This window comes from Rhinopithecus bieti, unplaced genomic scaffold (assembly GCF_001698545.2).
Source record: "Rhinopithecus bieti isolate Rb0 unplaced genomic scaffold, ASM169854v2 scaffold_3906, whole genome shotgun sequence".
Classification (NCBI taxonomy): Eukaryota; Metazoa; Chordata; class Mammalia; order Primates; family Cercopithecidae; genus Rhinopithecus; species Rhinopithecus bieti.
This window is the reverse complement of record NW_016804230.1, coordinates 70,641-83,171: the sequence shown is the minus strand read 5'-3', so window position 1 is coordinate 83,171 and position 12,531 is coordinate 70,641. Positions and strand designations below refer to the sequence as shown.

At 42.5% G+C, this 12,531-nt stretch overlaps 1 protein-coding gene across 1 annotated transcript in view; it reads left to right on the top strand.

Moving 5' to 3' along the window:
* Nucleotides 1–12,531, top strand: part of SAP130 (Sin3A associated protein 130) — an 83,558-nt gene that overhangs the window by 23,975 nt on the left and 47,052 nt on the right. The window contains exons 8-12 of the mRNA XM_017867358.1: nucleotides 1,398–1,545; nucleotides 1,703–1,793; nucleotides 1,998–2,102; nucleotides 7,834–7,975; nucleotides 11,041–11,162. Of these exons, the coding sequence (XP_017722847.1) occupies nucleotides 1,398–1,545; nucleotides 1,703–1,793; nucleotides 1,998–2,102; nucleotides 7,834–7,975; nucleotides 11,041–11,162 (608 nt within the window). The remainder of the gene's footprint in view (nucleotides 1–1,397; nucleotides 1,546–1,702; nucleotides 1,794–1,997; nucleotides 2,103–7,833; nucleotides 7,976–11,040; nucleotides 11,163–12,531) is intronic.

Below are 12,531 nucleotides of genomic sequence, written 5' to 3'. Positions count from 1 at the left end.
TGTTTTTTGTTTTTTGTTTGCTTTCTAAGGTTTTATACTCATTCATTACTTAATGATGGGGTTACAGTCTGAGAAATGAATAGGCAGTTTTGACATGCAAACATCATAAGAGTATGCTTACACAAACCTAGATGGTGTCGCCTACCACACACCAAGGCTATGGTGCTCTAACGATTGCTCCTAGTTTGTAAACCTATACAGCCTGTGACTGTATTGAATACTGTAGGCAGTTGTAACACTATGGTATTTGTATATCTAAATGCAGAAAAGGTACAGTAAAAATACAGTGGAAAAGATTTAAAAAAGAGGCACCTGTATTACTTGTCCATCTGACATAAAGTAGCCTCTTACTTTTTGTAGATTACTACTAAATAAGAATACTGAGTAACTAACTTCACGGTTCTTTTTGTCCTCCAGCTAGATCCCACTAACCGGAGTGGCAATGTGTTTGAATGTCACTTGAAGTGATTCTTTTTATTTTATTTTATTGAAGACAGGGTCTCACTCTGTCGCCCAGGCTGGAGTGCAGTGGTGTGATCACAGCTCGCTTTAGCCTTGGCTTAAGCGGTCCTCGGTGTGAGCTGCCGCATGTGGCCTCCCCTCTGATTTGAATATCCAACTTTGTTATATTGTCAAATTTTCTTGCCAGGGTTGCCATTTAGTAGCTTGCTACCAATTAATTTGGCATCCTCTGTTGATTTCCCTTCCAATCCTGAGGCCGTCATAACTGTAACATTTTACCATTTTAGGAATGTTCCTACATTTGCTAAGGAATGATGTAAAATTGAGGGGAAGGTCCGTGCTTCAAAAGTCATAGTTTAAGCTGCTGTTAATCAAAGTTGTCTCTGATATTTCTTCAGGAAATTTGTCAAAAACTTATAGCGTGTAAATTTATAGTATATTTTGAGATCTATCCACAGTTAAGTGCAATTATTTTAATTTTTTATGTAGACAAGGTCTTACTCTGTGCCCCAGGCTGGAGTGCAGTGGCGCAGTCATTGCTCACTGTAACCTTGACTTCCTGGGCACGAGCTGTCCTCCAGCCTTGGCGCCCCCCAAAAGCACTGTGTCTGCAGGTGTGAGCCCCCACCCCTGACCTAAAGTGCAGTTACTATAATGATATTAACTCAAGTCCGTTTTGGAGTGTTGATTAACTATATTAAGGATACTGAGAACAACTAAAGGTTAATTTCTTCAGTTTGTGGTACAAATTGATGGCTTTTGAAACGAGACAAACTCAGTGCGCCTTTTGCCTCATCGGTGTGATTAAAGACCAAGTATTGGTTTAACTCTGAACTTCATAGACCTATGAAAAAGTATGACTTGCAGGACTGTAACCTAGCACAAGATCGTAAATGACCTTTCCTGTCTGCATTGTGTTTTTATTATCTTTTCAGTAGGCCAACTTTGTCTATCCAGCACCCACCATCTGCAGCAATCAGTATTCAGCGTCCTGCCCAGTCGCGAGATGTCACAACAAGAATCACACTGCCATCTCACCCTGCATTAGGGACGCCGAAACAGCAGCTTCATACGATGGCTCAGGTAAAACCAGAGTTGGAGAACCACTGTGTACTTGGCTGAGTAAAACCAAAAGTGGGCAGTGTGCTGAGGGCCTGGCAGTACTGAAGGCATTGATTGTGTTTACCTGGGATGCAGTGGATAATGTTCTTGTAACTGTGTTGTGGGGTTTCCCTCGTAGAAAACGATCTTCAGTACTGGCACCCCAGTGGCTGCAGCCACCGTAGCACCTATTTTGGCAACCAACACCATTCCTTCAGCGACTACAGCTGGTAAGTCCATAACCCTCTTCCTTCTGCCAGGGAAAATGAAGGCCAGAGCGGTGGGTTAATTTTTCATTTCTCACCTTCAGCCAGAGAAAAACAATGGGCTAGAAAATTATCTTAACTTTTCCAAGAGTTTTCCCAGGTTTTGAGAATCTGTAATGTGTGCAGAGAAGTTCTTGTTAAAGAATTTCCTTTCTTCCCCTACTTCAGGATCTGTGTCACACACGCAGGCTCCCACCAGTACCATTGTTACCATGACGGTGCCCTCCCATTCCTCCCATGCTACTGCTGTGACCACCTCGAACATCCCCGTCGGTAAGTGGCACGCTGCCTTCGACAGAAGCTCACACGGAGTGCTGTAGCCCCTCTGACTAGGCCTTCATGGTGATGGCTAGTATTGATTTTCACAATTGTTGATTTCCTTTTTTTTTCCTTAAGTCTCACTCTGTTGTCCAAGCTGGAGTGCAGTGGCGTGATCTCAGCTCACTGCAACCTCCACCTGCCGGATTCAAGCAATTCTCCTGCCTCAGCCTCCCAAGTAGCTGGGACTACAGGCATGTGCCACCACGCCTGGCTAATTTTTTTGTATTTTTAGTAGAGACAGGGTTTGGTATGTTGGCCAGGTTGGTCTTGACCTCGTGATCTGCCTGCCTCGGCCTCCCAGAGTACTGGGATTACAGGCATGAGCCACTGCGCCTGGCCCAGTTGTTGATTTTCAAAGCAACACTGAATATGACTTGTAATATTATGTATCATGCAGACTTGGCATTGATGGTAGGGGAAAAATAGTATAACAATTCTTGAGTACTCAAACTTTAGTTTTGACTTGCTTTCTTATCAAACTATACCTTTTATAAAAATAAGCAATACTGACATAGACAAAAACAACAGGAAAAGCAAAGATCTGGAATGAGGAAAACTTGTAGACTTTGACAGATTGTTCAGGGAAAGTTCTCAGTGACACAACAGTGGGAAAAACACCAGAGCTCAGGCATGTTCCCCAGATTTGCATCTGAGTGCAGCCCTGCAGTACGTCACTCCCATCCTAGAATTTCTTCTAGGCTTTCTTTATTCTCTTTCTAAGTATATGTATACTTTGAATTTTTTAAAAAATCCCTGGAAAGTTTCTGGCAGTCCAACTTCAGTCATCAAGATCAGGGATTTACACACTTTCTATAAACATTTTAGGCTTTGCAGACCACATAGGTGTGTGTCGCCACTGCTCAACTCTGTGTCGTGAAAGTAGCTGTGGATAGGATGTAAACAGACTGTGCGCCGATGAGACTCTGCTTATGGATGGAGAAATTTGATTTCTTTCTTTTTTTTTTTTTTAAAGAGAAAAGGTCTTGCTGTCATCCAGGCTTGAGTACAGTGACATAGTCATAGCTCACTGTAACTGGGGCTCAAGCTATCCCCCCGCCGCAGCTTCCCCATTAGCTGGGACTACAGGTACATGCCACCATACTCGGCTAATTTTTTTGTTTGTTTTTTTGAGATGGAGTCTCATTCTGTCGCCCAGGTTGGAGTGCAGTGGCATGATCTACACTTACTGCAACCTCCGCCTCCCGGGTTCAAGCAATTCTCCTGTCTCAACCTCCTGAGTAGCTGGGATTACAGGCGTGTGCCACCACGCCTGGCTAATTTTTGTATTTTCAGTAGAGACGGGGCTTCACCATACTGGTCAGGCTGGTCTTGAACTCCTGACCTCATGATCTGCCTGTCTCGGCCTCCCAAAATTCTGAGATTACAGGTGTTAGCCACCGTGCCTGGCCTCTGGCTAATTTTTAAAAATTTTTTGTAGACTGGGGGCAGTGGCTCACACCTGTCATCCCAGCACTTTGGGAGGCTGAGGCAGGGGATCACTTGAGGTCAGGAGTTCGAGACCAGTCTGACCAACATGGTGAAACCCCATCTATACTAAAAAAAAATACAAAAAAAAAAAAAATTGGCTGGGTGTAGTGGCACATGCCTCTGTATTCCTAGCTACTCAGGAGGTTGAGGCAGGAGAATTGCTTGAACCTGGGAGGTGGAGGTCGCAGTGAGCTGAAATTGTGCCACTGCGCTCCAATCTGGGTGACAGAGCAAGACTTGGTCTCAAAAAAAAAAATTTTTTTTTTGTGGAAACAAGGTCTTGCTGTGTTACCCAAGCTGCTCTCAAACTGCTGGCCTCAGGGAGTCCTTCCACCCTCAGCCTCTCAGAGTGCTGAGATTATAGGTGCGAGACACTGATCCTGGCCTGAGTTTCATATCGTTTTCATGAGTCACAAAATATTCTTTTGATCTTTCCATTTAAAAGTGTTAACATCCACTTAAAACACTCATCCATTTAAAAGTGTTAACTCATTCTTAGCTCATGAGACAGCAGGCTGGATTGGCCTGTAAACCATAGGTTGCCAACACCTATGCAGGGGACTGATATCTCACTGCCATAGCATCGAAGCAGGGACTGTGGCCTCCGAGACAGAACACAGCTTTCATTAGCTTGCCAGCTATAGGCTTTATTAATAGTTTCTAGTTTTGTCTCTGCCTTGCTTTTATAGTGAAGAGCATGTCATCTTATTGTTCTCTACTCTCAAAAGATACATACAGGACAGCTGATAGCATCCACTTAGAGCTAAGACTGCTTTTTGTGAAGAGGACACCCTGCCATACTGGTGACTGGACATAAAGTGTGGGTTCCAGCCTCTCTGAGCAAACTTTGAAGCCCATTTTCTGGAATAATGGTAGTAGCCAGGAAGTCCCTACTCCTGTTCTAGGGTGACCGGCCTCTACCAGCCCTTAAATAGGTGCTCAGCCCCACAGAAGTCCTTTAGCACAGAGGGTGCTGCTACTGGGTCTTTTCTGCGTCGCTCCTCACTATGACTTGCCATTGGAGAGACCAAATTTTTTCCATAACCTTCTGAATTTAATTTATGTTTGTCAAAAGAAGTTTGTTTTGTTTGTATCTGTCTAGCATTAACACACTTGTTGAAAAAGGTAGTAAATTGTCCGTATTGCCATTTCAGCCCATTTCCTTCCTCTGCCTGCGTCATCAGCTCTCCTGAGTGCTATCATGGCAAGCCAAGCCCTGAGACACTTAATGTTTATCAAGTCAGAGGCCTCACTCGGGTATTTGAATCTATGATTGAAAGACCGATAAAGAGGGGCCATTGTGGCCCAGAGGGACTGTCTAGTTTCCTCCTGACCCTCCACCTTGAAGAATTTTTTAGAGATTGGTTCTTGTGAATGTCCCTCTGTCTTCCTAAGAGATCCCACTGCGGAAGCAGACTCGCTAAAAAGTACCAGGAGACATACATACGTGTATTCCTACATTCCATGGGGTTTATGGTCATTTTGTTTTTCTCTTTTATGCTAACTCCAATATTTCTGTATTATAATAGGATCTCTCTAAGAAAAGTAGCTCAGTTGAGAAGGGAAACCTGATAAAACCCTAGACCACTGATTTTCAAGTTGGGAAGTAGAACATACATATTAAAATCACCTAAGTGACTTTTTCCAAGTGAGCTTGCCCTCTCCAGGTGATATTAAATACAAATTCAACTATTCTTATTAGGAATATGTTGGCTCAGAAAAAAAGCCTGATAAATCACAAGTATAAGGTTTTTGCCTCTGTTCCAATAGAACACCATTCTTATTTTCTCCATGTTCTGGTCAACATATGATCATGTTCTCAGAATTACAGAAAGTAAAATCTGGTGATCACATTATTCAGAAAATAGGGATAAGTTTTGGAGATAACGTTATGACAGACTTAATGTTTTCTGTACCATATAGTTCCTTGGTTTTTATTTAATTATTGAGAATGTATGGCTTTTTTTTTTTTTTTTTTTGAGATGGAGTATCACTCTGTCATGCAGGCTGGAGTGCAGTGGCGTTATCTCAGCTCACTGCAACCTCCCAGGTTCAAGTGATTCTCCTGCCTCAGCCTTCTGAGTATCTGGGATCACAGGCACGCACCACCACACCCGGCTGATTTTTGTCTTTTTGGTAGAAACAGGGTTTCACCATGTTGGCCAGGCTGGTCTCAAACTCCTGACCTCAGTTGATCTGCCCACCTTGGCTTCCCCAAAGTGTTGGGATTACAGGCATGAGCCACTGTACCCAGCCTGTATGGCTTTTATTTATTTTTTATTTATTTTTTTTTTTTTTTTGAGACGGAGTCTCACTCTGTTGCCGGGGCTGGAGTGCAGTGGCCGGATCTCAGCTCACTGCAAGCTCCACCTCCCGGGTTCATGCCATTCTCCTGCCTCAGCCTCCGAGTAGNGGCTGGTCTCAAACTCCTGACCTCAGTTGATCTGCCCACCTTGGCTTCCCCAAAGTGTTGGGATTACAGGCATGAGCCACTGTACCCAGCCTGTATGGCTTTTTATTTATTTTTATTTATTTTTTATTTATTTTTTTTTTTTTTTTTAGAGGGGGTCTTACTCTGTTGCCGGGGGTGGGGGGAAGTGGCCGGATCTCAGCTCACTGCAAGCTCCACCTCCCGGGTTCATGCCATTCTCCTGCCTCAGCCTCCGAGTAGCTGGGACTACAGGCGCCCGCCACCTCGCCCGGCTAGTTTTTTGTATTTTTTAGTAGAGACGGGGTTTCACTGTGTTAGCCAGGATGGTCTCGATCTCCTGACCTCGTGATCCGCCCGTCTCGGCCTCCCAAAGTGCTGGGATTACAGGCTTGAGCCACCGCACCCGGCTGTATGGCTTTTTAAATTAGAAAACAAGTAAAGATTTAAATGAATGGCTGAGTGATGAGGTGTGTCTGGTTACCAACCACTGGTTAGCTACTCTGTCACATGGCAGCTTCATTCCTACTGGAAGCATTATTTTCTCCTACCTTTCACGGGGCTCAGTGAAAAAACAAGGCTTAGGGCCCCTCCTCACCATCCCCACTGCTTACCTCCCCGATGGATAACCCTGTCATGCCAGCTTCTCTTTGCATTGGCCAATAGATGCAATCTTGAGTGGTCAGATGGGCATTCCAGCTATCACCCTGCAAAAACTTCTCCATCTGCCTCCCATAGGAGCTGGCTGGGCATCACTGTGGATCTGTGTGGCTTAGCTTTGTTGTTAAATGCTCTGCATTTAGGGTAATGTGTTGGCATTCTCCTAGTCTAGTCTCTTTGTTAATGTGCCTCTCACTGGTGTAACTTGGGTTTTTACACAGATAGAAGCTGTCCCTCTGTATCACTGAGATAGATCACGGCTTTTCTTTCTGAATGCCCAGGCGTACTGTTAATAGATAGGGCTATAAAGAATAGTGTCAAGTATACCTTCCAAACCAAATTGGATGGGAGTTTTAAAGGAGTACACGTTTGGAGCCTCAGATTGAATTTGAAAACTCTGTGGTCATTGATTTTGATTTTGTTCTAAAGTATTACATAAAATTGTAGGACATTCAAAGGACCTTAGAAATTATTAAGTGATCTAAAGAAGGGATCCTTATAGGTAAAGAAATAGACTTGGGAATTCAAGTGGTCTTCTCATTGCTAATTAGCTACATTTTATAATTATGTGTGGACCCAGAGTGGAATCTGAGGGTTTTTTTTTTTTTTCCATTTTTAATCCAAAATTGTGTGTGTTCATTTATTTATTTATTTTGAGACGGGGTCTCAGTCTGTGATTGAGGCTGGAGTATAGTGGTGCAGTCATGGCTCACTGTAGCCTTGAATTCCTGAACTCAAGTTATCCTCCAGCCTTAGCCTCCCACAGTGCTGAGATGACAGATGTGAGCCACCGCGCCTGGCCTGTTTACTTTTTAAGCAGTTTAATCCTTTCAAAAACAGGTCCAGGTTGAGAGAAAAGAGCCTGGTCACTTCTGTCTTTGTTTAAGTATTAATGTTGAACCCTGCTTTAATAACAGTAGGAATATATCAGTGAATGTAGGATTGAAAGAATTCTGTTGAACTTTGTACTTATTTTTCATTTTTTATTTTGATTAAAAATCCAGGCTTTAATTGTTTGCTTTCCTAAGATTGCTGCTAGCCAAGAATGTTTTGGCATGCCCAGAAAAAGTGTAGCGTGGTCATGGAATTGGTGTTTACTTTTTGCAGCCAAGGTGGTGCCCCAGCAGATCACACACACTTCTCCTCGGATCCAGCCAGACTACCCTGCCGAGAGGAGCAGCCTGATTCCCATCTCCGGACATCGGGCCTCTCCCAATCCTGTGGCCATGGAAACCCGAAGCGACAACAGGTAGGCGGCCACATGTCGGTTATTCTGCCTCACTATGTCACTAATGGCTCTGCTTTATCAGCATAAAACAAAATATCCCACAAATATGGCTTATATTTATTACTCATGTTTTCAGATTTTCCCCTGAAAGTAACTCTTCGTATAATTCCTTTTTTATGTGCGATTTTTTTCAAGCCGGTCTCCTTTTGATGGATGTTTTCCTAGTATCCATTTTTTTTGGTTTTGTGTGTGTAATATTTTTTGGCCATTTTGAGAGTAAGGGTTGTAGCATTATGACCGTTTATCCATAAGTACCTCCATTTGTAGCACAGAAGAGTAAAGACATTCTTTGGCGTCCCGCGGTACAGCTATCTGAACGGATTCCGAGCTCTCCCTTCTCTTTTACTCATGGGTGTTTTTGAAGAGTGTGGAGAGGCCGGTTGTTTTGGGGAATTTGATACTGTCACATTGTTTTCTCATGGTTACATTCAGGTTATACCAGGTAAGCAGTGTGTTCTTCCCATTGCATCAGAGCTCATGCGGTCTGTTTTCCCCGTATTGGTTATGTTAACATTCATTACTTAGTGAAGGTGATGTTTGCCAGTTTTTTTCGACTCATTACTTAGTGAAGGTGATGTTTGCCAGTTTTTTTCTACTGGAAAGGCATGTTTTTCTCCTTTGTAAACAGGTAATCTATATGGAAATATCTGAGTAAAATTATCCTGTTCTCCAGTAAACATTCATTCAATCGTTGTAGATCTATTATTAATTCCTGGCTGAATCAATTACTAATATGATAGTTGCAAAATAGTGAGTTTTTCTAACGCGTTGTCTATATTAGCTGGCATTCTGATGTAAAGAGACTTTCTCTTACCCATCCCCATTTATTTTTTATGTTGAGCATTTTACTGTTTTTTAATCAGCTCAGGCTTGTGGATTTGCTTTCATTCATTAGAATCTATTGCCGTCATCTATTTTGGGGCTCAAATGATCTCATTTGGTCCTTGGGGGTTCTTTCTGTCTACTTCTGTGGATTTCACCACATGCCCTCTGTTCTAGCCCTTCCTTATTTTCTGTGACGAGATATTCTGGATTCCTATTGAACTTTATCTGTCTGGCTCTGAAATCTGCTGTTTCTCTAAGGAGCCCTTTGTCATTTACAAACCAAGACCTGGGCATTAGCCCTGCTTGTTGCTATGGGTTGTCCTTCTTCCAGGCCCTTTGAGCAGGCAGAGCTAGGAGGTATATAATATTTTAAGAACATTTGAGTTCATACTGATACCTCTACTTCAACCCCATCGCTTCCCCCATTCCATGTCTGTATCTGCCTCTCCCGTAAAGTACCCTGTACAGTGTACACAAAGTAATTTCAAAAGCAGATGATTGTTAAGTGTTCTAATTTGATCATTTGTGTCTAGGAATGCTTACAGATTTTGATACATTGATATGTCCATCCACCTTGTTGAATACTCCTATTAGCTCTCAATGTTTATAGATTCTCTAAATAATTCTGTAAATTAGCTCTAAATGTTTATAGATTTATAAATGTCCTATGTGTGTGTTTATTTTGCCTACAAATAAGGACAGTTTGAGGGGAAAGCAAGAGGGTCTTATCAATTTCATTTGTTTTTTTGTTTTGTTTTTGAGACAGGGTCTTGCTCTGTTGCCCAGGCTGGAGTGCAGTGGCACCGTCATAGCTCACTGCAGCCTCAACTTCTGGGCTCAAATGATCCTCCCACCTCAGCCTCCCAAGTAGCTGGGACTACAGGCACATGCCATCATGCCTGGCTAAGTTTTTTTATTTTTTGTAGAGATGAGGTCTCACACTGTTCCCCAGGCTGTAGTGCAGTGGTGCAGTCTCGGCTCACTGCAATCCCTACCTCCTAGGTTCAAATGATTCTCGTGCCTCAGCCTCCTGAGTAACTGGGATTATAGGCCTGCACCACCACACCTGGCTAATTTTTGTATTTTTAGTAGAAGGCGGAGTTTTGCCATGTTGGCCAGGCTGGTCTTGAGCTTCAACCTCAAGTAATCTGCCTGCCTCAGCCTCCCAGAGTGCTCAGGCTGGTCTCGAACTCCTGAGCTCAAGTGATTCACCTGCCTCAGTCTCCCAAAGTGCTGGGATAGCAAGCATGAGCCACTGTGCATGGCCTACTTCTATTTTCTTAGGCATTTATATCATGAATAACTATTGACTGCTATAGAATATTTTTATCTTCTATGTTTTAAATTATTGTTCTCTTTTAATTTTTAAAATTTATCTAAAACATGAATAGACATTCTGATGTTGAAGCATTTCTCTCCCTGTGATAAACTATTCGATTATGATGTATTTAACTTTATATGATACTTAATTCAATTTTATGTAGGATTTTTTGTTGTTGTAGTGAGTTAGATTTGTTTATAATCTTTCTTTTGTCTTATTCTCCTGTTCCAGTATTAGTATCAAGGCTATATTAAGCTCAAAAAATAAACTAGGAGCCAGGTACAGTGACACATATCTGTCGTCCCAGAATTCAGGCAGCTGAGGCAGGAGGCTTGATTGGACCTAGGAGTTCAAGGTTGTAGTGTGCCATGATTGTGCTGTTGAATAACCACTACGCTCCAGCCTGGGCAACATAGCAAGACCCTGTCTCTGAAAACATAAAAATAAGTTGGATCTCATTTCTTCTTTCCATTGTTTCTGAAGTAGCTCAACTGAAATTGGGATTATTTATGTATTTTTAGTGAAACTGGCCAGTAAAACCAATTTGAGTTGAGTGTAGTTCATGAGGAATTGAGCAGGGAAGATTTGATTACTGAGTTTTTGTGAATTGGTTTTCAGACTTATTCTCAAAAATCACCCATAGAATATTATCTGTGTTTTTTACATTTATTAATATAGGTGTTTATAGTATCCACTTTGTTTTTGTTTTTTTAATTTTGCATTCTTGGTGTGTGTCCTGTGATGTAAGAGTTTGTTTGGGACACAATTTGAGCAAAGCTCATTTGGCAGTTCTGATACAAAGAGGAGCTGGGGGATAGGATCATTTGAAAGTGAAGAAGAAAATGACTATTTTGTTTGCTATCATCTGTTCTGTCTCTAGACCGTCTGTTCCCGTTCAGTTCCAGTATTTTTTGCCAACTTACCCCCCTTCTGCATACCCACTGGCGGCACATACCTACACTCCAATCACCAGTTCCGTGTCCACTATCCGACAGTATCCAGGTACGAACCCTGCTTTTTAGATGACTTTTCACAGTTTCATTTTTGCCAACAATAACGTAGAAATTGATTAGGGGTTATTTCTAGTATGAGAGTAATTATTTCAGCTTCTGTTTTCAGATTCAGATAAAATGTGAAGCTTGAAGGTCTTAAATAATCGTCTTTGTGATCTATAAAAGGTTGTTACTCGTTAGTGATATTTGCATAGTATTATGCCACCCTGAGGATAATCATGTTAACAATTTTTGTTTCTCCTTAAAATGACAGTAGTTACAATGAATAGAGCTGCACTTTTATAGGGTTTCCATTGTTTTATGCAAATATTGGTTGTATTTTTAAAAAATGTATAAAGGTTTGTTTATAATAACTTTTACTTTAGGTTCCATGGTACTTGTGCAGGTTTGTTATATAGATAAACTACATGTCACAGGGATTTGGTGTACCAGTTATATGTTTTTTAGTTCAGTTATGCTCTCCTCTTACCATCATGATGTGTAAATAGTGTTCTTTTTGCTAATCCAGGAAAAAACAATCCTTAAATGTCAGAGTCTGTGTAATCTTTTCCTGTGGGACCCTCAGGTCACTCTGGGCGTCAGAAAGCCTTATTTCCAGCCAGGCGCAGTGGCTCATGCCTGTAATCCCGCACTTTGGGAGGCCAAGGCAGGCAGATCACTTGAGGTCAGGAGTTCAAGACTAGCCTGGCCAACACGGAGAAACCCCATCTGTACTAAAAATACAAAATTAGCCAGGCGTGGTGGCACATGCCTGTAATCCCAGCTACTCGGGAGGCTAAAGCAGGAAAATCGCTTGAACTTGGGAGGCAGAGGCTACAGTGAGCCACGATTGTGCCATTGCACTCCAGTCTGGGTGACAGAGTGAGACTGTCTCATAAAAAAGAAAGCCTTATTGCCTGGGGCCGGGCACTGTGGCTGACTGATACCTGTAATCCCAGCACTTTGGGTGGCCATGGTGGGCAGATCACTTGAGCCCAGAAGTTTGAGACCAGCCTGGTCAATATAGGGAGACCCCATCTCTACAAAAAATTAAAAAATTAGGCGGGCATTGTGGTGCATGCCTGTAGTCCCAACTACTGAGGAGGCTGAGGTGGGAGGATTGCCCGAGCCTAGGAGGTTGAAGCTGCAGTGAGCCATGATGGCACCACTGCACTCCAGCCTAGGTAACAAAGTGAGAGCCTGTCTCAGAAAACAAAGAAAAAAAGACAAAAGAAAGTGTTATTGTTGCCTGGATTGTGGGCATTGCCCTCCTGCCACATGGTGCTGTATGGCCGCCAGCGGCATGTGTGGCCACAGAGCACTTGAAGTAGGTTAGTACATGAAAAACTCGATTGTTAATTTTGTTTAATTTTGAGAAA